Below are 25,144 nucleotides of genomic sequence, written 5' to 3'. Positions count from 1 at the left end.
CCCTAGCCAGCACTCACGGCCTAAACCCAACCATTGAAATGAGACCAAAGTATCACAGCCCACAGGAGACTAGACTAGTATGTGCCATGGGCAGAGGATGGGCAAGACCAAGGTTCACCAAGGCCCCTGCAATAGCAGGGATGATATACCCAGATAATCCTGGCACGCGACCCGCGCCCACACACTGCAGAGACAGGCAAAATTCCCCAAGGTCCCTGCCAGTCTGACCTGGGTGAAAAGTCTTTCCTAGCCACGCCTCTGGTAATCAGTTAGACCCTGAGCATGTGAGCAAGAACCAGACAGCCAAGCCCTTGAGAGAGAGGATGCTTGGTGCCACCTCAGAGTTCTGGCCAAGCCACCCCATGGCCCATCTTCGGCTGTGGCCAGCCTTGATGCTTCAGAGAAAGGAGATCAACAAAAAATCCCAAAACAACCTAGAATACCTTGGGGGTAAAATATCCTTTCCTGTCCCCCTAGAGGTGGCCAGTTGAAACCCTGAAGCATGAGCTTTTAACCATTCAGGAGACCTAAAGAAATCAACACGCCACCATGGGAATAGCCACATGCTCCCCATAACTCAAGAGCAATAGCAAAACCAGGACGATTCTGTTGTACTGCAGAGGCTGAATACAGCACATATCCAAGGTCCCAGACTAGATATAATGTCCTAGACAAAAGCCCTGTAAAAGCTGCTATTAACCTGAGACCTCAGTGCAGGCCTGTTTTAATCCAACAGAGCATGGCCCACCAGCTTTGGGAATGAATGGTTTATTACACAGGATATAGCCCACTGATCTGCATTTTGTATCCAGCACTTTGTCCCTGCTTAACAAATATTACTACTAATAGCCGCAAACCCCATAATGCCAAAGGTACAAAGTTTTCATAATTAGTGCTGGCAGATCAAAATATACCAGACGTTAAAATCACATCATTCTGATTACCCTCTTGCTTTCGCCCCTGATTTAAGCTGTAAGTGTGATCACCATCACAAGAGTGACTAGCGCTAGAAACCAATTTGCCCTACCATCGGAAACACAGAATCCCAGCATTCATGTACAATAAAGCATGAATCTCTAATACTAATCATTTGGGGGAGAGGGGGAGAGTTTCAGAGACACTTACTTGCTGGCCCACAGCAATATGTTACAGGGACCAGTCAGCTTTTTGCATCATTGGGCTAGATATTTTTGTCTCTGACTGCGTCAGAAATAGCTTGCAGGAAAGGAAACTATATTTGTGTAGGGAAAGCAGAAAGAAATCATTCAGGCCACATTTTCAGAGTGGCCTCTAAGTGGTGTCCAGTTTCTGAGTTGTTTGAATGTGGGTATGTAATTTTGGGCACTCACTTTTTTCCCCACGCCCAAAACCCAGGTTTATACACACAATCCACTCGCACTGACTGTCTTAATAGGCATTCGGCCATTTGATTTAGATGTGGAAAATCTTGCATAAATGAGTTTTAGAATGTGCATGCCTGAGGTACAAAAATTGAGCGGGGCCTGCAGTCTGGTACTTGCAAACCTAAGGGTCTGCTTATGAAAAATCTGACCTATCCACAGGTCCCCTTAGGAACAGAACTGGAGCTGAGGGTAAAGAGCGAGAATTCTGTGGGGCCAAGGAATACATGCATCTGGACAACTCACTTGGTGTGTGAAACACACTCACCGATGAACAGTAGAGATGCCAGGCTAATCTCTGGCACTGTCACGACCATGCTCTCACCTGCACATTCAAAGTGAACCTTTGCCATCAGCGCCCTGACTTCTCCGTTCGGAGAGAGCTGACACAATCCTCCAATCGGGGGCCGGTTCGGGAGCAGGTCAATGGAGGCGTAACCTTCCTCCCCAGTTGTGAGGTCAGTGATGTGAAGGGTAAAGGTGTATCCTTCCCCATCCTTTAAGGCCCCTGGCCGTAAGACCAGGTTCATTCCGGTGTTGCCAGTAGAGGTGGTGGTTTTGTCCAAGATGAGAGATTTGTTTTTAAAGCTATGCGCTGCCCATCTCTACAGAGACGAAGGGAGAAAGACGGGAGAAATTCTGGTTTAATCTGAAGTCATGTCCCTAAAATGTTTTCGAACTGAGTCTATAGGGGAAAAAATAGAATCTAGGGGCAAAGGCTGCCAATTTTGCAGTTGATAATTCAGCTTTGTTCTCATGTGCTGAAGCAACAAGAACTGGAAAGCTTCCAAACTGTCTGGTGGGAATATTTCCACTGAGAGATCCACTTTCGTCTCTGGGATTACATCATCCACTGACAAAATATTTCATAATACAGAACACAAAACACAGGAAATCAAATTAAACAGTGGTGGAATCTCCATGGGATAACATTGCTTTTACAGGCTGCAAGTTGAATGTGTCCTGCATTGTTACTGTCAATAGTACAAACGTACAATTGTGACAACGAGACACACCGAGACAGACAGCCGGAAAACACCGCGCAGGAAACCACTCAGCTCACTGGGGATACAGAGCAGCGTTTCCAGTGGGACTTTCACTTACAAAGCCTGTTTCATCCAACAGCATATAGCCCAGTACACAGATGGGAGGGGAATGTGGCTGGAGGTGAAGAAAACAGACTGAGTGATCTATGTTTCAACTCCCTGAGCCAGAATAACTCCGACAGGCCACACAGCAGAGAGATGAAAACACTTTAAAATCTCAATCAAAAGGAATGTGAAATGAGCAGGTGGTGCGTGAGCCCAGGTTGGCGGTGCCGTGGCAGGGGCATCATGGTTTGAATGGCCCTGGGGTAGCGTTGAGCCATTCTGATGGAGGGAGGCCACATTTCCCCAGCTCCCGGGGCCAGTACTGAGAAGATCTCGCCACTGGGACACGATTCGCACAGCCCGGGGAAGACCCGTATGGGCACGGCTAGGGGAAGGCCCACTTGGTGGAACTGCTGCTGACAGAACCTGAGCGGCTCAGTTCGAATGGCAGCCACAGCAAGCTTGCGGGCTCAACAGTGGCAAGGCCTTGACGTGGGGGGCTCTGTGATGGGGTCAGTGCCCCTCCCCGAGGTTCACTGCAAACAGAACCTGCTCTAAGAAGCTGACGCATCACCCCCTTGGAGGTCAGTCTTCTTGCCGATTCACTGGGGACTGCAGTGGACGAAGGGGACACACTGAGCAAAGCCTCAGAGCCCTGCTGCTCCGTTTCTCTTTGGGAGTTCACGGCGATCGTGTTATTTTTTACTTAATTCTACCCCTCCCACCCCCGAAAACAAAATGGATCGATTTTTGCCTCCAACAGCAACAGCTTCCCCTTTACCCCAAGCTTGGAGTCGTTCTGGCAGTTCCTGCAGGTGCCCTCCAGGTAGACATAGGAGCTCTTGCTGACTTCGTAGACAGACTGGGCTTTGCAGGAAACACATTCTAGGGACACAATGGGGACCCTTCCATTCTTGATCAACACCTACGAGGAGGGAGGAAGAGCAAGAGAACAGCTCAGGAGATGCCCATTCCATGCCTGATGCAACCAGGACACACAGAAAAGCCAAAGGGGATATTGCTATCAACTTCTAACTAGTTTGCAAACATCCTTGTCCCCAGTTCTCTGCACTGGAGCTCACATCATTTCAGCATGACGTGTATTTAGGGTAAAATTCACCCCTATGCAGAGGGACCAGTATGGGGCCTGTGCATGGCTTAAGTTCACTTAAGGATTCCCAAAGGGTTTTAGTGGGACAAGCCATGAATAAGCCACATAGGGATTTCACCTTTAGGGCCTAGATACTACACTGCTGGGATCTCTGGAACTTCCCTACATTGATCCAGTCTAGACTAGGTGATTTTGTTTTGCCTTATTTTTTAAAATGGGTTGCTTTGGAAGTTTCTGTGAATTGTCCTGGGTAGGATGCCAAGATGGCTCTTGTGGTTTTACTAACATCTGTTGCTAAACTGAGGCATCCTTCAAAAAAAAAAAAAAATCCCTCTGACCCCACTTAAGACTAACCTGTGCTCTGTAGAGAAGACATCTAACTCGGAGAGGGAAGGTCTATTTGGATCTGAGATCAAACATCTGGCATGCATCTGGCCCTGGAAACTTCTGCAACTCGCATTGATTTTCTTTGGGCCAAATCTTTGGCCCTTCGTCTGCAGCTGCAGCAAGCCCTGAGCCAGTGAAACTGGCTGTGAAAAGGGGGAGGCAGGACTGGCCCCCTGCTTGCCACAGAACCCTGAACAATGCAGGTTGTCTGTCCTCCAATATACAGAGGGTGCGGGGCAGGCCCCAGATCTGTGCCTGCCTAGGCCCCTGGGCATTCTTCCCAATGGAAGGGGAATGCGGTGGGCCCTGGTCCTGCAGCAGCATCTTCCTCCCATGTTCCTGCTGAGATCCTCAGCGCTCAGCCTGGGCCTTTGTGCTGGGTCTCAGGATCTGGCCCTGGGCCTGCATGGCTCTGTTCAGTGCATTCTTTATGTCACTACTTTGTATACACTGTCAGCATCCTAAATACATTTTTAAATGCCCTTGAAAGACACGAGAGATGATAAAAGAACCTAGAACAGTAGCTCCTACTGACTATCAAATGCATTTTGCTGTGCAGTGCAGGACAGCCAGCTTTTCCACAGGACGGTGTGTGGTCCCAGACGTTCCTCTCAACTTCACCGCCTACACCTGGTTACCTCTAACATGCCTCTCCGACAAAGTGCTGTACGGGATAAGAACTTTAGCATCCCCGTTCCCTCAGAGCCCCTGGCTAGTGGAGTATTATCTCTGTACTTCTCCTAAACGCCTTTAATCCCTTACCAAGCAGCACTGTATGGAGTTTGCCTGGGCCCTAGCATAATGAATATTCTGCATGTAAAGAGAGGCAGTAATGAAGACATTGTTTAATATGGCAGGCTGTTAAAAGAGGAGAAGTGTTCCACCAAGTTAAGGGGAAGAGCATTGAAGCTTCCCTCATTCCTCCAGCCATTGCAAATTTCCTATGACACTGGATTCATTGTTTTGCGCTCATGCATGGAAAGCTGATAGTACGGAATGTCCTTGAAAAACTATCAATTTAATTTTTTTTTCTTTATCCTCCGGCTTTGGTTTAAAAATCCAGGCAGTAAGAGTTTCCACTTTCAGACTAACTACATCTCTTAATTGCCAAACGCACCATGATGAATGTTTCTGACATAAGCCATAAGTGCTGTCGGACTGCAAATGCGCTCTGTGTTCGGTTTAATCTGACATAAACAACATGCCCTGAAAAAACCTTCCTTTTCTTTTTTAAAAAGGAAAAAAGGGTAGGAACGATTGACAGCAAAAGCAAGTACCAGCCCTCCGAAAGCTCGCCCTTCCGGTGCCAATTTGGAAAGGGCACGGTACTGTTAAGTGGAAGTAGGGCTGGGGCACGACATTGCTGGATCAGTTCTTAACCCCGTGGGCTGCAGTATCCTCGTATTCTCCGAAGGCAGATCAGCCACTGCAAACTCAGAATCTGATCTGCTGTGAACTGGAACCATGCATGATCAGGTTATTAACATGGCGCATGCAGACAAAGACAGAGAGAGACAGCGTGATCTTAATAAAAGGCCTGCAGGAGGAAACACAACAAAACACATTACCATTGTCGGCAGATATGCTGCCCCCTGGAAATTTAAAGTGTGTCCATCACTGAGTATATGGTATATGCCATGAGGCCCACGAGGGCCATGGACAGTGAGAGCTTTAGGACTCTCGAGGGATCAAAGGCAAATCTGTCCTTCAATCTCTTTCTGCTTCCTCCCCAATTAATGCAGACAGCAGCAAGCTCTGCAGTCCCTTGTTACGTTTGTTACTGTCCTGCAAAGTGGGGTCAGGAGAGGAGCAGGACTCGGGACCTACCTACGACTGTGGGTATCCCAAAAGTCAGCCAGCCATACACCTGTCTGGAGTTTTGCTTGGAAAGGGGAGTGTGACTCTGCGCCTTGTCCTGGTGCCCAGGAGCAGACATAAGCACAGTGAGGACAGAGGTACGTACGGTTTGATTCGTAGACTCGGGATTCAGACCCATCTTCCAGACACTGAGGTCGAACGTATATTCCACATCTGCTTCTAGTATGGCCTTGGAAATGGTGATGACCCCTCCTGTGGCACTGAAGTGCAGAGAGCACCCTGCAGGCGAGCTCTGCTTGCGAGGAGAAAAGATCATTCAAACCCTCCTTTGCACTGATGCACGTTGCATGAGTCCATAGCCAATACGTTCAGTTTCAGACACCATCGGTTCTTGCTATAAATTACCCATTTCAACCCCCTTGTTTGTGGCTGGGGAGGAAGGGTGGGGTACCATTAAGCACAGTGTATTTTCCATCAGGTTAGTAAACAACTCTTGGAACAACCCTATATTTTGGCTGGCCTCCACATTTTTAAAAAATTAATTCTGTATTAAATATCTTGTAAATATGCTAACAGAAGGCAGACAAATGAGAGTGCTTACATTTACACAAAGTCTGATGCACAAACCTCCATATGATTTCATTTAGAACATGGAAACGACCGAAGAAAAGGTCTTTCAATAAACAAGACAGTCTGGAGTCAACAAGACAATATTAATCGAGAGAGTTTGCCATGAGACTCGGAAGGGAGATCCTTCCTTATTGGTGGCCGAGACTGGTTTGATGTGTCGACCAGAGAGGAACAGTGTCCTGTACCCAGCTGTTAGTTGGGCTTATCCTTCAAAAGCTTCATTTGGCTCCTGCTGCACTTGAAGGTTTTTAAATGACTCTACTGGGAGCAGGATTAGAACACAAGCCTGCTAGACTGTAAACTGGTACCCGTCGTTGTGACGCCTTCGGACGATTACAGCAGCAGCAACACCAGAATGGTTAACCAGAGCCAGGTGCAATGGCAGATGAAGGGAGAGCTCCTTGGCTCATTGCAAACGCTCAGGACGGGGCACAGGAATAGCGTATAGGCACGATAAGCCATCACAAGGAAATCCTGCAACTGATCTTGTGCCATTTTCCTGAGCTGGGTACTATGCCACCCCCACTTCCCTCGTGATCCTACTGAGAGTCCGTTACAAACTCTTCCCTCTATGCCTGCCCAACCCAGACACAAAAATGATCCTTGGTTGGGGTCTCTAGGTGCTACTAATTATCACTGTCTTTTTCAGTGCAGATTCTCTTACCTTGGAGCAAGATGTGCAGGACCACCGGTAAAGCAGTGGCGTCTGTTCACCATCGTCCAGGTTAGGGTCATAGGATTTCTCACCGTCCAGGATTAAGTCCCGCGTGTTGGACCACACGCGGTAAGATCCCCCGTTGATGATTGGGACCAGCTTACTCGGCGTCACAGTCACATTGGCAAAAATGCTCTTGGACAGTGGGGTGTCTCCAAAGGAGACAAAGAAGACGAAGCAATAGTTCCCTACTTCCAGGGCCAGCTTGGGTATGACCAGCTGGGGTCTGCTCAGGTCAACGCTCAGCAGGTGGACCCTGTCGGTGTCATCGAAGTGCAGGCAGCTGGGTGCCCTGTAAATCTCCCACAGATACTCGGTCTGGTACTTGACGCAGCCACGGAGGTCGATCTGTGCCTCCAGGTAGTTCCTCTGGGATCGTTTCATGACTACCTGTGGCGGCAGGGCTAGCTCCACCTCCGGCTCCTCGCACTCCAGGACTCTGACGGTGACTGTGAGATGGGCTGTCATGAAACTGACAAGGTTGGTGGCGTTCACCTCCACCTGGTAATCTCCGGCCTTCAAGTAGGAGTAGTTGGCAGCTGCCACCTCTGTGATTTGAGCTGGGGAACCATCGCCAAAGTTCCACCAGAAAACAACTTGCCATGCGCTGGGCTGCACGGAAGCTTCAAACAACACCGTCCTGTTCACAAAGGACAACGCTGGCTTAAGGGAGACTTGAACGATTGGGTCTTGCACTTGGATCACTCTGGTGATGTTCAAACTCCCTAGGTCGTTGAAAGCACTGAGATGAATTTCTAGCAGCCCTGGAGCCACTGGAGTGTAGGAGACACTTCTGCCTGCCAAGCTGACCAGGGCACGGCCGTGCTCTTTCTGCAAGGAGAACTGCCAGGAGTACAACACCCGTGAGCCACTCCCAACCTGGGCGGTGAAGGTCTTTTTTGTTCCTGTTGGGATACCCTGCTCGCAGCAGTTCACAAGCCTTAGGTCATGGATGGCTTCCAGTACTGAGATAAGCACCTGTGCGCATGCCTTGCTGACTTGGTTCTGCACCATCACCACCACGAGGTAGTCACCGCTCTCAGGGAACTCATGGGTGAACCTAGATCCATTAAGCACCACAGAGTAGCCCCCACTTATGTTCACCGAATAGCTCACGGAGGAACCAGAGGACATGCTGATCACAAAAGAAATCTGTTCCCCAGGCTCCACCACCTTCTTGCTCACAAAAAGCTCCAGCCCTTCAATCCTGTCCTGCACTGTGATATTCTTGCTGGCCACAGCCCAGCTGACGTCATTGGATACATTCAGATGGACAGAGAAAAAGCCTGCCTTAGGGAATGTCACCGCCACAATCTGTCCAGTCTGCAAGCCTTTTGGCAGCTCCCACAGCCATGTCACGTTGGTCCCCTTTTCGAGTTCACCGCTGAAGGTTACCAAGGAGCCTGATGGGACGTAGCTGCAGTCCACCTCTGCAGTCCCAATCCTCAACCCCACTATGGGTTCCTGTATAAAGATGTAAACCAATGCATTAGTGGAACTAATCTTGTTTTCAGCTGTGACAGTGATCGCTGTAGCTCCAGGTCTTTGGAAAGAATGTATGATGAAGGGTACAATGGTTTCTCTCCTGTTACTATCTTCCAGGTGCCAAATATATGTTAGGCAAGTGCCAGTGGTTACACTGGTGCTTATGTTAACAGAGGTGTTTATGGCAGCCGGATTGGGGAAGGCAGAAGGTTTTAAAAGGCCGATGCTTTCAATGAACTCCACTGTCCTGTTAACAGCTGTGCTTCCCAGCATGTTAGTGGCTTTCAGATGGATCGTGTAGTTCCCAGCCTCCAGGATGCTCAAGGAGAAGATCTTCCCACTGAATGTCTGCACAGGGGTGCTGTCCTTCAAGGCCGTCCAGCTGTAAGAGATGTTTGTCCCATCTCTCACCACCGCCTGCAGATGAAGAGTTTTGTTGGTTGGGAAATAGGCATCCTCCACGAGGTCGCTGCTGGCGATTTGCAGTCCTTCGATCTGTTGCAAGACGTAGACGAAGATGCTGTCCTGCAGGGAGCTGATCTCGTTCTCCGCTGTCACAATGACATTAAAAGTCCCCACGGACCGGAATGTGTAGGAAATGGTGTAGGAGCCTTGGATGGGTGTGCACCTATCGCACAGGATCCAGGAATATCGGCTAGCGTTGCCGGCTAGGAGAGTGGCTACAAAGCTCACTGACCCATTCAGTGGCACCACAGTCCTGCTGGCATTGATGGTAAGCCCCTGGAGTCGCCTCTTCACGGTGAGGTTGAGCCTGGTCTCATTGATGCTTACATCATTCCAGCCAGTCAAGCTGATAGTGTAGTTGTCAGTATTGTTGTAAGAGTGGGTGATGATCGGTCCAAGCTGGTTACAGCCATCCCCCATGTCCCAGCGGTAGCTCACTTTGGTCCCATTCCCACTGGCGGAGAACTGATAGATCTGGTTGAGCTCCAAAACCCTTGTCCCGTTGTATTCAATCTTCGCTACCCCAACTGGTTCTTGGACTTCCACAAAAGCCGTGTCATTGTTGAACGAGACATTGTTGGAGACGGTCACTGTGACCAGGTAGACCCCTGTGCTCTTGTAAGTGTAACTCACTTCAGTCCCTCCGGACCTAGCGGAATCATTGGTCCCAAAGTCCCAGTGGTACCTGTACTGGTACAGAGGCATGGCACTGACCTGGAAGTTGCTCTCTTTGCCAAGCCGCACAAACTGCTTGGGGGGCAGGAGCGTGACATTGACAATCTCCGGCTCCACACAGACGATGGTGAAGTAATGCGCCTTGTTAACACTGCTTGAGAGAACCAGGGAGAGAGCGAAGATTCCGCTATGGGTGAAGTTGTGTGTCACCACGGGGTCCCCATAAACAGTGACGTTGGATGAGCCATCTCCAAAGGTCCAGTCAAAAATGTAGTTTTCGGAGTTCCCCGTGACGTACGCGGTGAACTGCACGTTGGGGTGTTCCAGGATGCAAGAGGAAGGCTCTATTTTGAGGACCTCCAGGACGAATACCCGGACAGGCACAGTTTGCGAAACAGAGTTCACAGGATTCACAGCTGTCACGTTAATAGTGCAACAGTTGACATCCTTTTCATACCTATGTTCGACTGCTGGCACTGTGCTCATCAGTATGGTCCCGTCCCCCATGTCAAATATCCAGGTGATGTTGTCTCCTGTCTCCACTGAAGCATTTATTGATATTGAGATGCCTTGCTCTGCCACCTCATCGGATGAAACTCTCAGCCCAGTGATCTCTTCAAAAACGCGATAACGCTGGTGTGTCTCGACGCTGCTAATCGTGTTGTTGGCGGTTAGGCTGACGTTGTACACCCCTCTGCTCTGATAGCTGTGAGTCGCTCTAGGTTGGCTCTCCAACAGCAGCGAGGAGCCATCCCCAAAGTCCCAGGTGTACCAGACTCCATAGGGGGATGGCAGCAGATAGGCTTCGAAGGTGACAGGCCGGCCTACGACCAGGACATCTGCATCTGCTGCTACAGTCAAGTCAGTCAGGTAAGCGTGGACGTGAACCGGGATCTGGTAGGTGAGGTTCTCAAAACTGTTTGACACTAGGACAACCAGGGCATATTCTCCTGCAGACGAAGAGAGCAGAGCATGGGCAGTCATGTTGGAGGGGTCCATGCAACCACCACAGGCCTTAACGACCACAGGGGAAAGGTTAAAAACATTCCAGGTAGACACTGCTCTGCTTCTGCACCACACACACACTTTATTTCTCTTTTTTTTCTCATTGCCTCTAAGGGTGCATGAAAATGGGACGGGCACGTGTGGCCAGCCTGCCTATATAAGAAGCCAGCCTGGCAAATCTGGAGGCTGATTCTTTTCCTGTTCATCCACATAATAGTGGATGGACAGGGCAGTGGCCGTGCATGCTGCTTCTGCCTGTGCCTCACCCCTGACCCAAACCCGGGATGTGAGGGAAGTTCAGTCTCCACGGGCCAGTCTGCTATTGGCCTCTCTCCTGAGACTGCCAAAAAGGAAATCTGCTTGTGCCAATGAGGGTAGTTTCTATGATGTGAACACACATCCAGTGAGATTATTGGATGGTGACACTTTCTGCTCACTTCCAGTCTGGGCTAGATTTGAACCAGCGATCCAGAGGAGAAATTAAGCTGTGAACAGGTTCTCACAGTCAGAGATGATGTCTGATCATCCAGTCCCACCACCTGTCTTCATCAGCACCTTCCTTGACGCTCATTCTGCCAGGGCTTCATCTGTTGTTTATTACTGCCAATGACCAGCAGCACCAACAGTGGAGGGAGTTTAATCAAGAAAGAGCCCAATGATACACGGAGGCCTCTGAATCATTCTCTAGTGTGGAGGTGCTAGGACTTTCTGAAGCTCTTGACCCCTGTAGCCCCAGTGCAATAAAACTGCATGAGCCCTTTTTGCCCAGGAGACGCAAACAGAGCTTACCTGGTACTTGATAGGTGTAGGATACGTTGTGCTCGATCACAACCTGATGGATGCTGGCATCAGGAACGAGGAAAGACTCATTATATGGAGGTTTAAACTGGTAAATTTCATGACCACCATCTCCAAAATCCCACCTGAGGAGAGGAAAGCAGATCAGACATGCAGGCCATGAGCTGGTCGTTACATAGTGAAACGGAAGCTGCTTTTGGAGCGTCTTAGGATCCCGCCTGGAATCCCGTAAGCACCCCCAGTGCCATTCCCAGTGTGCTGCCACAGTCACAACGCTGTGGTTACCAAGGGAGCTACCGCAAAGGGTGCTGCTGAGTACCACCAGGCGAGCTGTTCTAATTCCATCGCAGTGCCATGGTGACGGGAGTACGGTGGCAGTTAGAGAAAGGGAAGGAGTCACTTCTAAACAACCAAATAGCAAGTGTTGCGGAAGAAAGGCATTATGGGACTGACCTCCAGAAACAGGGAGCACCCACTACCCCGGCTGAACCCAGTGGGGATGCTGGGATACTAAGCCCCTCTGAAAATCAGTCTCGGTGTAAATACCAGATTTTGTTGTTCTGGTACCACTGTGTTTAGATTTCTTTACCAAGATTACTCGGTCCTGCTCCAGTTAACCACCACTCGGCTCCTGTTCCAAAAACCTGGCATTACAAATACCAGCATGCCCTTCCCTGGTGCCAAAACATATCCCATAGGAGAGGAGAGACACTGCACAGGGAGTTCTGTGATGATTCTCTTCTGAGCAGGTGAGGAACGAAGACAGAGCCAAACAAAGGATCACCTAGCAAAGGCCTTACTCAGGGAATTCAATAGGAATTTGCCTTGAATGAGCGCTGAGGAAAGAAGAAGCCAGACCCTGCGAATTAGGCCTAATACCCATTTGAAATCAATTGGCCTTCAGGTGAGAATCAGCCACGGCAAAGCCCCTGAGCTGTGCCCGGTGAGACCCTAAGTTTGGGCAACTTGCAGAGGACTCACAAGAAGGCAGCGTCCACAGCTGAGTCGATCTGTACTCTGGCGGTAAGCTCTACGGTCGTGTTCTGAGGGAGGACCGGTGGGATCTCGGACACGGTCAGGTCCTTCATCCTATTCATCTTCTCCACCGTGACGTTGTAATCAACTGTGACATTGCTGACGTGATTGGACGCGGTGAGCTGTTAGGGACGGGCAGGACAAATGGAAGAGCTCTGAGGTCACCTTACCACACTCCCCACTCCTGGGAGTATAGCACCAAGGAGGGATCTGCGTTTCACTGTGCTAAAGGGACACTGGGATGTGGTGTCTCCCCAAACGGGCCCTGACAGAGCTGAATTAGGCCAAGTGGGCCCAATCAGCCAATTAAGCGGCAAACGGGAGAGATTTAGGTGAGGAGGAGGCCACTAATTGGAAGCAAGTTCATCTGTGAGGGAACAGGCGGGGCTTACATAAAGCCAAGGGACTAGCACCAGGAGGAAGGCTTCGGGGGGAAGGGAGGTGTGGTTGGGACTATAAAGGGAAGTCTACAGTTACTCCCTGGGAGAAGGGAATTTGGGAGGGAGAGCCAGAAAGGTAGGAAAGACTCAGGGGAAAAGCAGCAAGGGGTGGGAGAGGCCAGACCTTGGCTGCTGAGGAGAAGGCCCCTGAGCCGGAACCCAGAGCAGAGGGCGGGCCTGGGTTCCCCGGCCAGCCCCCGAGGGAGTGGCACCATGGGGCAATGAGTGGGCAGACTGCCTGAGACAGCTCGTGTGAACAGAGACTTAGAAAGACTTTGATACCCTAGAAGGGGGAAACGCATATAGTGACCTGGTCGGAAAGCCAAGTCACGAAGAACAAGCACCCAGTCACAGAGACTGAGCGCAGTAGGGCATGCAGCGAGCAGCAGAAGGGGACCCCGGACCTGGAAGGAGCTAATCCCCAGAGCAGCCAGGAGGAGGCGCTCCTAGTGGTGAGTGCCCCCATGACAGGCTCCAATAAACCAGAGAGAGTCCAGAGGAAAACTGAAAGGGACTGGGGAGAGGGAAAGGACAGGGCCAGTGCCACTCAGGGGAGAGCTGGCAAATAAGTGTGAATGAGGCAGGGGGAGTAACAAAAGGAAAGGGAGGCAGAAAGCCAGGGTAATAGGCTGTCGGAACTGGAAAGCACCATGACCACAAAGTCACATGCCAGCGGAATAATCTCCCCTGTGAAGCTGTCATGGCTCCACTGCTAGGTCTGTTCAAGGTGGAGCTGGCGTCTGGAGTCAGGGAGAGGAATTTCTGCCCTGGTTCCCTGGACCTCAACAAGTGCACAAGACCCAGGAGACTCTTCCAGCCCTGAATTTACCAGTCGTTCATTCGCTGACTCTGTCTGAGCCTTGTCGCTAGCAAGCTGCCTCCAGCCATCATAGCCACTGATGGAGAAGCAGCAGCTTCCTTAGGGGCAGGTGAGTAGCTCATGACAGAGGGCGCAGGACGCAACGTGAAAAGTGCGGCTTCAGCACTTCTAGTGAGACAAGGCAGGGATGGAGGAGAGCGGAGGCCCTGGGGCAAAGCTGGATGGGGGGCTGAGAAGAAAGAGAGGAACAATCAGAAAAGGGGACCAAGATGAACTGTGAAAACTGAGAGAGAGGCGCAAAGCAACATGGGAGGAGAATGGACAGGAGGGGAGGAAGGAAATGGGGAGAGGAGAGACCTGGAGATAATCGGGACAAAGGAAGAGAAAAGGAGAAGGCGGGGAAGCAATGAGCAGAAGAGGGGAAATGAAAAATGAAGGAGAGGGGAGAGGGAGGGGGAAGAGACGAGAGAGCAGTGGAGTGGAGAACGTAAGAGGAAGCTCTCACCATCTTTCTTTGCAAGAGAAGCACAGAGCAAAACTAGAGACTAAGCAGCTTTGCAAGTGCAGCGAAAACCTCTTCAGGCAGCTGCAGTGCACAGCCTGCGTTACCCACTGGCTTGCGGCTGGGGCAGGGCGTTGGCAGAAATCTCTGCCTACGTGTCAGACTGCTGCTTTTCCTTTTCAGCTGGTGGAACCCAATGGACAAGCAGACCTGAAATGGTGCCGCGGGAGAGGCCTTGGCTTACTGAGAGCTTGTACACAGCTGGGCTTTGGTAGATAACGTTGAAAACGACGTTGTAAAAAGTGAAAGATGGCTTGTCGTCTACTGTCCATCTGAAAGTCACATCTGACCCGGCCTCCATCACAGGGACGTAGCTCTGAAAGGTACAAGGACACTTTACGCTAGACCAGGGGAGTCGCAACCTTTTTCTTTCTGAGTCCCCCTCAGCATGCTCTAAAAACTCCACGGCCGCCCTGTGCCATAGCAATTCTTTTCCTGCTTCTCCAGGAGATTAAAAGCCAGAGCTGGCGTTAGGGGGTAGCAAGCAGGGCAACTGCCCTGGGCCTCACAAAGGTAAGTTGCTCAGGCTTCAGCCCCACACTGTGGGGTCAGGCTTGAGCTTTCTGCCCTGGGCCCCAGCGCATCTAAGGCCGACCCTGTTTCCTGGGTTATTTTGAGGGACCCCCCTGAAACCTGCCGTGGCCCCCCATGGGGCTGCAGGCCCCTGGTTGAGAACCTCTGCACTAGGGCATGAGAAGCCTGCACAGCACGTCCCAGTTGAACCGGAGATGGAACAGATTCGATCTTACAGGCTAGCTCAAGATTCACTGACAGCTGCTGCTAGGACAAGAAACGGTTTCTGCATCCTTTAGACTCTGCCTTTTAGTTACTGTATTTTGGGGGATTCCGTTTTTAGTCTGAATGGAAAGTAAATAGGAGGGTTTAATTTCGAGTCCCTTTAGCTCTTTCATAGTCCAAGCTAATCTCCCCTCCTCAGGTGGTCAGATATCTTTCTCTCTCCAGCTTCTGGTCGGCACTGGGGGAGCCTGAAGTCCTGTTTATTGCCGCTAGTTCAAACAAATGTACAAGTGTCCAAATAGAGAAGCGAGAGAGAGGCGGAGAAACTCGGAGACTCTCAGCTGCGGGGATAACAACAACACTGTGACTATTGTTGGGTTTCCTTTCAAGGTAATTTCAAAGTAGCCTTTCCTAAAATTAGTTCTTATGCCTGGGACTTTCAAAGGGGTTTCAGGAGGGATGTACCCTAATCCCACTAAAAGTCAGTGGGAGTTGAGGGGCTAAATTCTGCTGAAATCCCAGCCTACAGCTCCTTAGGTAAGCATGGCTCTTACAACACATACAGTAAGCAGACCAGGGCCTTGCCCCAAAGAATTCACAGTCTAAACTATTTTGCTGTCGACTCTTCCCCTCTGCTATCATGCCTTAAAAAAGAAAAGAGTCCCACTTAATGGGATGTTCTAGAAAACCTGGTTTTCCAGATAATAGCAATGAGCACTTTTCAAACAATAGACTGCAGCGCAATTTGCCGAGGTGGGTGAGCATCTTTAGCCTCCTTGTACAGATGGGGAAATTCAGGCAGCGAGAGACTGATGCTTCACTGAGCTAGTCAATGGCACAGCTGGGACCAGAACCCAGGTCTCCTGACCACCCCCCTTCCCTGGAGATCTGTTCACAAGACCATGCTTCCTTCCTGCCACCCTCTGGCTGCTTCGCTGCACTGAACCTCTGACCCTTTTCACTAGGAAATACCTGACCCAAAGCCTAAACAGATCCAGTTGCACTTGGCAGGCCAGGGTTGGATTCCTGCTCCTCTATATCATGTCTCATTAGCACAATCAGACTTCTTAACCCAACAGCTGCAGAGACCAGCTGGCGAAGGTGAGACTGAAAGGCACTGCGGGCACAGGCGTGCATATTTTCTGCTGTTACGCAGCCCGAGATTAAAACAGAGCATTGGACAGATCCAGTGGGTAGTTACCAGACAGCCTCTGAGCAGGGTTTAACTTTGCAGTGGGGAAAGAGAAGTGGAGCAAAGGACTGAAGACACCAGGATAATTACAAGACTTTGGTGGACAAAGAAAGTATGTAGCACTCCAGCTGGCAGGTGGACAGTATTTGTGATAGCAAATCAGAATTTCAAAAGAAAGTCAAAGGAACATGAACCCTGACCTTCCACAATGCACCTTGGGCAATTTATGGGAGCAAGGAAAGAAACGCGGAACTAACATTCTCCTATCACAGTAACATTCTCCTACCCTAATGCTGGGGTATTTAAAGGTTGACATCAGGAGGTGTACCGCTAAGTTACACACCCAATTCAGGGGCAGCTGCATCTTCCCCAGTGAGGAGTGGGGTTGGCAGTTTGCCAGGGGATCAAAGGCCCTATCTGACATGCATAAAATGGGGCAGATCGCATGGAGGTGCAGCTGTGATTCACCTTGTTTACATCTGGGCTGTTTCCCAAACCCAAAGCATTCACATTAAAGGATGCAATGAAAACATTATTAATAATTTAACAATAGTGCAATGACTCACCACCCGGGTGTTTAGCAAGACTCTGGTTTCTGGGTCAGGGGTTGCTCTGAGTCCTCTAATGGGCTCCTCCACCTTCACCTTGACAGTGATGTTCTGGGAGCTCACCAAGTTTTCCACCATGAGCAGCATGGTGCCCACGCTCTCCCCACCGCCACTCAGCTTGACCACTGAGAACCAGGTGTCGTTGGTGTCCCTGGTGCAGTCTGCTGTCAGGGGAACAATGGCTGGCGGGCATGCCCCTTCGAAGGGGAAGGTCCTGTTCTCGCCAAGCCAGCTTGCTGTCGCATTCACCCCTGAGGATATCTTCACCACCAGCGAAGAGTGGTTAGTTGGCACATAGACTTTGCCACTGTGAGGAGGTGGGTAAATGACACGGAGACCTGACACCGGAGAAGTGACCCAGAAACTGCAAGACAAGTTGGCACTGAAGACTCCATTGTCTACCGTGGCTTTAACGGTGTAGAGGCCGTGACGCTCCAGCCCGGGATTGTGTTGACTGATAAGTGGCGTTACCTCTTCTGTGGCATAGAGAACCCTGAGAGAGCACACGGTGTCATTCTTCCAGATTGCACCGGTGAGGTTGGCAGACAGGCTGGGCACCCAGTCAGAAGAATTTGTGCTTAAGTAGTTTATTCTGTAAGGTGATATTATACTTGGCCGGCACTGGAGGAACAAGCCTGGCGCTGCATCGTGCTGGATGCTGAAGACATCCTTAGGCCTGACAAAGGTGTCTTCACCTTTAAACATCACCTGTGAAAGGGTAGAGATTATTTTGATTCCATGGCTTAAATTCTCAGCAGGCATCACCATCCCCATCACCAGTCCCGAATTTGGGCGGGTGAGAAAGTTTACCATTGGATTTACAGCCAGGATAAAGACCACAGCAAATCCAATAGCTCAGGGAGCTTTCTTAAAATGCTATCCTCTTTGCTGATATGAATTGGATGTGCTGTAAACTGAGATAAACTTCAGTTTTATTCAACAGTTCACCCTTCTTTTTACATGCAATGAGCCTGGTCCTGTTAAAATCTTGCTCAAAACTTTGAAAACTGACCCTTCCATCCACTTTATTGTTGCAACAAATTACTGGGGGAGTGGTTAGAGGAAGGAAGTGGAAGTCACAGCTCCTGGGTTCTATTCCAGATTCTGCCACTTACCTGTTGTGTGATCATGAATAAATCACTTCACGTCTCTGTGCCTCAGTTTCCCCATCTGTAAAATGGGGATAGCACCTGCCACACAGGTTGGACCCACAGTTCAGTACCCAAGGAAAACAGCCCTGTCCACACATTGGTTATACCAGTTAATTTGCACTTACCAGATACTGAGCAGAGGTGTTAGCTGGTATAGTGAAGAGAAACTCTTTGAGGAGTTCATAGCTGAGCTGGCTTTCATTGTGCCAAGAAAGGGAGTTGGTGCTATTGGTGATGGAATCATTGGCACATTCCACTGGGCTGCAGCAACTGCTTAGCGACAAACATGTGTTAGTCAAGTGACACCACTGGAAACCAGCAGGGCATTCAAGTAGTGTCCAGTTCCCAATATCCTGAGAAGTGCGTAATGGATATGTAGCGTTTTTTTCCTCCTTGTAACCTGGAAGGCGGGAGGAAAGAACAAATCTGATAGCTCAGGCACATACTTGTGAAGAATTAAATTAAGAATAAAATCCCCAAATACTCCAAATTCAAGGCTTTCTCACATTTTTCCATGAATTTGAAAAGTCAAAAATCTCAGTCAACTGCATGTGCTCTTTGGGCCAAAAACTGACCATGTTAGTGGAAAATTTCATTTAGATTGCACAGTTCAGAGGGAGAAAATGGTCCCTTTTCCAATTTTAGAACTATTTCCAAGCAAAAGCAGAACCATTCTTTTGAGCAGAGCTGGCTTTGACGTTGAAAATGCATTGTTAGTTTTCACAAGTTAGCACTTAGACGTCAGAATATCAATTTTCCAATGTCAAAATATTTTTTTTCACAACTGTGGACTGTGTGACTGCATCAAACCCTCTTGTGGGAAAATTCATTCCCACAAAAATTGTGACTTTGGCACAGTTGCACTGAGACTCATGGAAAAGGCCTGTTAGACCATATTGTTCATCCCTCTTCAACCAAAATTATAAGTATGCCCTATTGTCGTGTTTCACAGTCAGGAAGAAATTTTCTCCCGTTAACTTTTGGGACTAGATGGAGCACAATCCATCATAGTGTGACATTTTCTGCATTCTCAAGTAGAAAGAAATAATGCAGACAGAAGGTGAATTCATTTCTGTCCAAGATCTGATTAGTCTTCATACTTCATGACATGCGACAATTCCTTAAGGAAGCCTTTGGAATCTATTATAAGAAATATCATCCTACAGCTTCAGCCTTGGACCAGATGCAGACCTGGCGAAAATCAGGGCAACTTCGGTGCAGTTTCCATAGTTACTGTATAACTGGCTCTGCGGAATTCGCAGCATCTCTTTTCATGCCAGCAGCCACAGAGTAATTCCCCTACAAACTGCCCCAGCATTAAAGCACCTGGGCGCTACAGAGGATCCTTGTCCAAAGAGTGCTGGCCGTTTGTGAGGCAGACACAAGGAGAATGCGCAGAAAGGGGATTTGCGCAGCACTCTAGGCCTTTCCCAATGCTGTTGTGTGTTTTGGTCTGGGAATCAGCTTTGTTTCCCTCTGGAGCTTACAAGAAGTGGTGCATTCTGAATAATCCAGTGAGCCACCTGGATATTAAAGAGGAAAGCAAATGGGCTTGTACCACACCTGTTCCGGGGATAGGTCCCGAAAGCTGCAGACTGTATGCTAATGACGTAATGCTCTGACTTATATAGTTGATGAATAGCCATTATCTCTTTTGCATAAATCCCTTTTTCTGTTCACCATCCAAAGATACTTCCTCTGTGACTCCTTCTCCACTGCAAATCCTTCCTTGTGTTTCCCCACCTATCCCCTTTCTCTGACTGGTTCCATCTTCCCCATCGCTGTCCTGGTTCCACTCCCCCCTCGACTCCCCAGCTTCTCCTCACCTCACCTCAAGTTTCCCCCTGCCCCTCCCAACATACACACTAACCCTAGACTCTCGGAGAAGAATATTCCCCACACAACCAGTCCATAGCCATAGAGCGTGTCTGTCTCTCCCTCACATTGCCCACTGCTCTATCCCTAGCTCTGTGTCATGTGGGTTGGGGGCTATCCTGGAGGCAGGATCCCTATGGTTAGAGTCCTGGAGGACTCCTGGGGGGTCTCCATAATTTAGAGCTTCAGTCCTCCAGGGATCTAACCATTGAGGCATGGTCTAGAGTGCCTCCTCTCATTCAATAGCGGGAGCCTCCCTTCCAGGACAGGAGGCTGGAGAGCTCCGGGGGCTTGGCCCATTTTTTGCTGCTCTGTGGTTTGGAGAGAAGGCCGGAGTGGCTCCATTGGTTGTCGAGTGAGGAGTGGGGAGGTTTCTCACTTGATGTCTACTTCAGAAACTCAGGTCCTACCCGGCCCAGGAGGCGCCATGGGACCAGAGAGCGAGGATGCCACCGGCATCCCAAAAGCAAAGAGGTGGGAAGCCATAGCCATGGTGAGGGGAAGGGTCTTTGTTCTGTCAGTTTAACGCCAATGCCCAACACAGATTTTGCGGAACAGGCAACTGTGTTAAAGATTCAACCCTCCAATTGAAGGGCGAGAGCGCACGATACACATGCACTGAGATGCCCCCAGGACATCCCCCAGCAAAACCAGGGAAGATGAGACCTCACCTGAGACTTCTCAAGATTAAAAAAAATAACCATAAAGCCTCTCTCAGGCCTCCTTTCAAAAGAAGAGGAAAGGCCACAAACCCAGTGTGGGTCACCTTTAAAAGAACTTGGAGTCAGGGAAAGAGAGGAGATGTTGTACCTTCTCTGTGTGCTGGTCTGTGCACCTGAAACCTCACATGAATAGACCGCTGCAGTTCTTGAGTCACAAACTCAAGGGCCGTTAAAAATGCTTCCTGCTGAAACTCCAAACTGGGGAACACCATCATCTGGAAAACAAAACCCAAGGCCTTCACCTTGCTGCACTGCTCACGGAGCTCCCTCCATGGGGCTAGGATGTGAGCCCTTCCTACCTCCACAGTGTCCAATGGAGCCGGCAGCGATACTTCTCTTGTCACGTATCTCACAGACCCGGGGGTGTCAAACGCAGGGTCACCCACGTAAAAGTTTTCGGCGTTCAAGAGAATTCCTGTTTTCAAGGGAAGCATTAGGCAAAGCCAGTGAGAGCCAGCAAGGCCTGTGTTTGTGCCTCGGCCCCGCTCACACTAGATCACATCACGGATCGGAACGGTAACACCCATCACAGGGGGAATTACAAAATGGGTTTTGGACCAGTTCAAATCACATGATTCTCAGTTCTGGGGGAGAAGCAGCTGCTATTATGATTCAGTTACCTTTCTCTCCACGCTGTGGTTTTGATTCCCTTCCCAGCCTGTGTAATTAATGTTTGCAGCGTTCCCAGCGCGATGACAGAGCCGCGCAACAATCAGCAGCTTCGGCTTCTGGGAATCCTGCAAACTCTGTCCGTCTTCCTTCACATGGGATTCACGCCCCGAGGTTTGCGTTGAATTACTGGATATAAATACAGCCCCCAAAACGCCATGTAAAACTCAACCAAAGCCACCTGGTTTCCATCAAAATAACCTCACCTAGCTCAGGCTTGCTCATAACCAGGGCAGGCATTGAGGTACTGTATCAGTGAGCAGTTATTGGGACCTCTCTTCACTGTCAGGGTGAATCCCCCCATCTCTTTACTTTACACTTTATCTGGGTCCCCTCCCATCTTTATTCTCTTTCTTATTCCCAACATCCCCCTCTGTCTTCCACTCCCTCTCCCTGGAGTGAGGAATTTGTCTTCCAGCCAGTCTGCTTCTTCCTCCTGCCTGTGCGATGGGGGTGGTGGTGTATGTCCTATGCTGCAGGAGGGTGGGGTCTTCTGCTAAGATGTCTTCTTCCCGCAGTGGACTCTCCACTCAGAGTCACCCTGAAAGGTGGGACCTTAGGCGGCCAGGTACCCAGCCTATGCCTGCAGCCAATGCACATTCCAGCTTTGGCATGGGGGACACACCCAAAGCTTGTCCCTCACTCCCCAACATGTTCACGAACTTCAGGGAACCTGACCGTGGCTCTCCAAATGGAGGAACCATTTGCAGCTCTAGCAGACGGGTTGTACGGCGGGTGCAGGAAAGGAAGGCAGCCTCACTGCAGTGCCCACAAAGCTGGAGGCTCCAGGCGAGACAGAAGCTGAACCAGCCCTGAAGGCCCTGTGAGCCCAGAGAAGGTAACCCTGTGCACCCCGGCATTACTTTCCATCCCAGGCTGGGGTACAGATATACCACTGTCAGGGATGGGGCAGAGGGTCCTCTGTGCTAGCAGATTTTTGGGATATTTCTAGATTAGGAAAGGAGGTTGAGGTTAGCTAACTCTGACTTTTTCTTAGTGTAGATGCAGCTTACCACCTTTTTAACCTCAATTTAGCTGGTCAAAGCTGACCCTGAAGCATAGCTAATCCTCACTTAACCTCCACCTCTTTTCCTTATTCAGCTAACCTCTTAGGGTACGTCTACACTGCACAAAAAGCCTGCAGCAGCAAGTCTCAGAGTCAACTGACTGGGGCTGGGGCTGCGGGGTTCAAAATAGCAGTGTAGACATACGGGTTTGGGCTGGAGCCTGGGCTCTGAGGCCCTGTCTCAAAGCCCGGGTTGCAGCTTGAGCCCAATTGTCTACACTGCTATTTTTAGCCCCGCAGCCTGAGTCCCGTGAGCCCAAGTCAGTTGACCCGGGCTCTGAGACGTGCTGCTGTGGTTCTTTTATTGCCATTTATGTGCAAACTGAAAGAAATATCCAATAAAATCATAGGAAATGCCTGTGTAAAATGCGCCCCCCCTTGCCAGGCTGAGTCAGTTGGGGTGCTGCACAAGCAGTTAACATAGAAAAAGAACAAAGAATGAAAAAGACCATGGCACAGCCATGTTTTGTTCTGTCTTCCTCCCTAACTTCCCAGCAGTGAGAGGGAGTTTGTTGTGACATATGGGGACTAAACACTTCAAGAACCACTGCCTGAGAGCATGTTTCTCCAAGATATCTTTTGTGTGTTTTATTAAGAATATGAGGCCATGTCTTTGGGCGATAACTTGGTATGTGCGTATTTTTAGAGAACATTTTAGACATTCGGGAAGGGTTAGCGGGCTGGGCTGCAGCTCCATCAATGTGCAAGTTTCCTGCTTCAAAATCCACAACAGAAACACCAATTTATGGCAAGTCAGTTGGCTATTCTCCTAGGGCTGCTAGTCGTGTCTGAATTACAAATTAATGAGTTGTCCTACTTACTAGGTCAGACTTGAAGTGAGCAATGACCTATTCTATGCACTCAGGCTTGGTATCTGTGCTTCCAAACTAGTGCACACTCAAATATTGTAGGTGGCAATAAAATAGGGCATTTGGTCCATTCTGCGCTCCTTCTGGGGACTCTACAGAACATGCTTTTATTTCCAGAGCATTTGTCAGAGGCTTGGAAATTCCCAACTTCCATCTAACAAAGATGATGATTAACCAGAAAAACAATGAGGCCCTTCCCTTTGGACTGACCCATGCCAGTAGTTGATGATAAATACATCCACCTCCAACCAGGACCCAGGTGTGGAAGGCCTGCTGAGAGCAGGGCAGCGGGAGAGCCCACCTTTTGGCTTGTACTCGCACACGTAGCTGTGCTTGGCCATGCACAGGTCGGTGTTGCACTGGCCCGTCGGGCCCATCCGGACACAGTGGTCAGCGTTTGATGGATGGGGCTCTCCTGGCAGCCAGTTCTGACAGCTCTCCAGATTAAATCCTTCACCCCTCTGCTGAGCTCCAGCACTTGCAAAATCATTGAATCCAATCCAGACGTCAAGGCCCCTTCAAAACAATGCAAAAGAATGCCAGATTTTTCAGGAAATCACAAGTATTGAAAGGATTTGGGACAGACTTCATCCAGGGTTCTCAATGAAAATAACCATAACAACAACAGCTTCCATCCATGTGTCAGTCAATATTCAAAGAGCCCTTTAAATTACTAAATTATTGCGATACTCATTCTACTTCAAGGACCTGATCCTTGAAAGACAGTCTCCTAAGTAGCAAACCATATTGTGACCTGCTAGTGAGTTAAAGCTATAGTCATAACGGCATTTAATTCATAAGGCAAGCTGCCGCATAAGGAGCTCAGATGCCATGGTGATGGGTGTGCTACCAGAATCTGCCATATAATAATATAACAAAGCTGGGACCATGTAGAAACTTCACATGTGTCATTGAGCTGCACTCGGAACCTCCTGATGATGTCCGGGATAGAACGTGGGTTCTGTAGATAAAGGAGAATTTCCATTTTCCATTATCTGTCAGCATCTTTTATAAACCTCGCGTTTCATCTATAGGAACTTCTCATTAAGAAAAGCTACTCCAGTATTCTCCAGTAACACTAGAGTTGGGAATAGCATTGGTGCAGAGTTTAACACCATACTATGATAAATCCTGGCCCACGACTGGGGTTCCCCCACACTACCGAAATATGTAATGATATATAGATTATGCATCACTGACGACTGAAACATAGCAACGTCTGGGGTAGAATACAAGAGCAGAGCAAAGCAATTTAGGATATGGAAGTGAAGAAGAATGTCCCATACAATGGAAACTGCCAGGATAATTTTAGGTCAATGGAATATAACTGCCCGATTTGGAATTTTGGCTGACTACCAGAGTTGGCTCTTGTAGAAAATCCTGTAGGATCTCCAGTGGTCGAAGGCACCCAGGAACTTCCGCTTTACATCTCACCCAAAAGATAGTGCTCGTATGCTAAGGCATTTGTTCCATACTAACTCACAACAGAAAGCACCGCTTGTCAACCCTTCCCTGCACCACCTGTACCATCACCTCGAAGGTAGCCCCTCCAAATTGCATCCATCACGGCTTCACTTTTGAAATCTGAGATGCTCACAAGGTAGTGCTTTGCAAAGAGCAGCCTAAGCAGATAATTGGTGTCTCTCCACCACCAAGTCTGTACCAGATGACATGATTAAGACTCCGTGTTTGTCACGGAGGTCGCAGTCGAGTAGCGGCCCTGGGGACAGCCACACTGGCCACTGCTGGAGCGGCTCTGCAGCAGTCCCGGGGGCGGTGGGAGCAGCCACAGCTCAGTGGCTGGCCCCAGAGCTTCC

General features: G+C 49.5%; 1 protein-coding gene across 2 annotated transcripts in view; it reads right to left on the bottom strand.

Moving 5' to 3' along the window:
* PKD1 (polycystin 1, transient receptor potential channel interacting) overlaps window positions 1-25,144 on the bottom strand; it is a 140,466-nt gene that overhangs the window by 45,587 nt on the left and 69,735 nt on the right. For both annotated transcript variants that reach the window (XM_037910557.2, XM_037910558.2), the window contains exons 7-18: window positions 23,629-23,843; window positions 21,023-21,138; window positions 20,812-20,938; window positions 18,252-18,526; window positions 16,934-17,683; window positions 14,622-14,753; window positions 12,562-12,737; window positions 11,572-11,705; window positions 7,102-10,727; window positions 5,953-6,099; window positions 3,273-3,416; window positions 1,726-2,005 (exon numbers count right to left, since the gene is read on the bottom strand). In XM_037910557.2, coding sequence (XP_037766485.1) covers window positions 1,726-2,005; window positions 3,273-3,416; window positions 5,953-6,099; window positions 7,102-10,727; window positions 11,572-11,705; window positions 12,562-12,737; window positions 14,622-14,753; window positions 16,934-17,683; window positions 18,252-18,526; window positions 20,812-20,938; window positions 21,023-21,138; window positions 23,629-23,843 — 6,122 coding nt within the window. The remainder of the gene's footprint in view (window positions 1-1,725; window positions 2,006-3,272; window positions 3,417-5,952; window positions 6,100-7,101; window positions 10,728-11,571; window positions 11,706-12,561; window positions 12,738-14,621; window positions 14,754-16,933; window positions 17,684-18,251; window positions 18,527-20,811; window positions 20,939-21,022; window positions 21,139-23,628; window positions 23,844-25,144) is intronic.

Source organism: Chelonia mydas, chromosome 10 (assembly GCF_015237465.2).
Source record: "Chelonia mydas isolate rCheMyd1 chromosome 10, rCheMyd1.pri.v2, whole genome shotgun sequence".
In the NCBI taxonomy this organism is placed as follows: domain Eukaryota; kingdom Metazoa; phylum Chordata; order Testudines; family Cheloniidae; genus Chelonia; species Chelonia mydas.
This window is presented reverse-complemented; position numbering and strand designations above follow the sequence as displayed.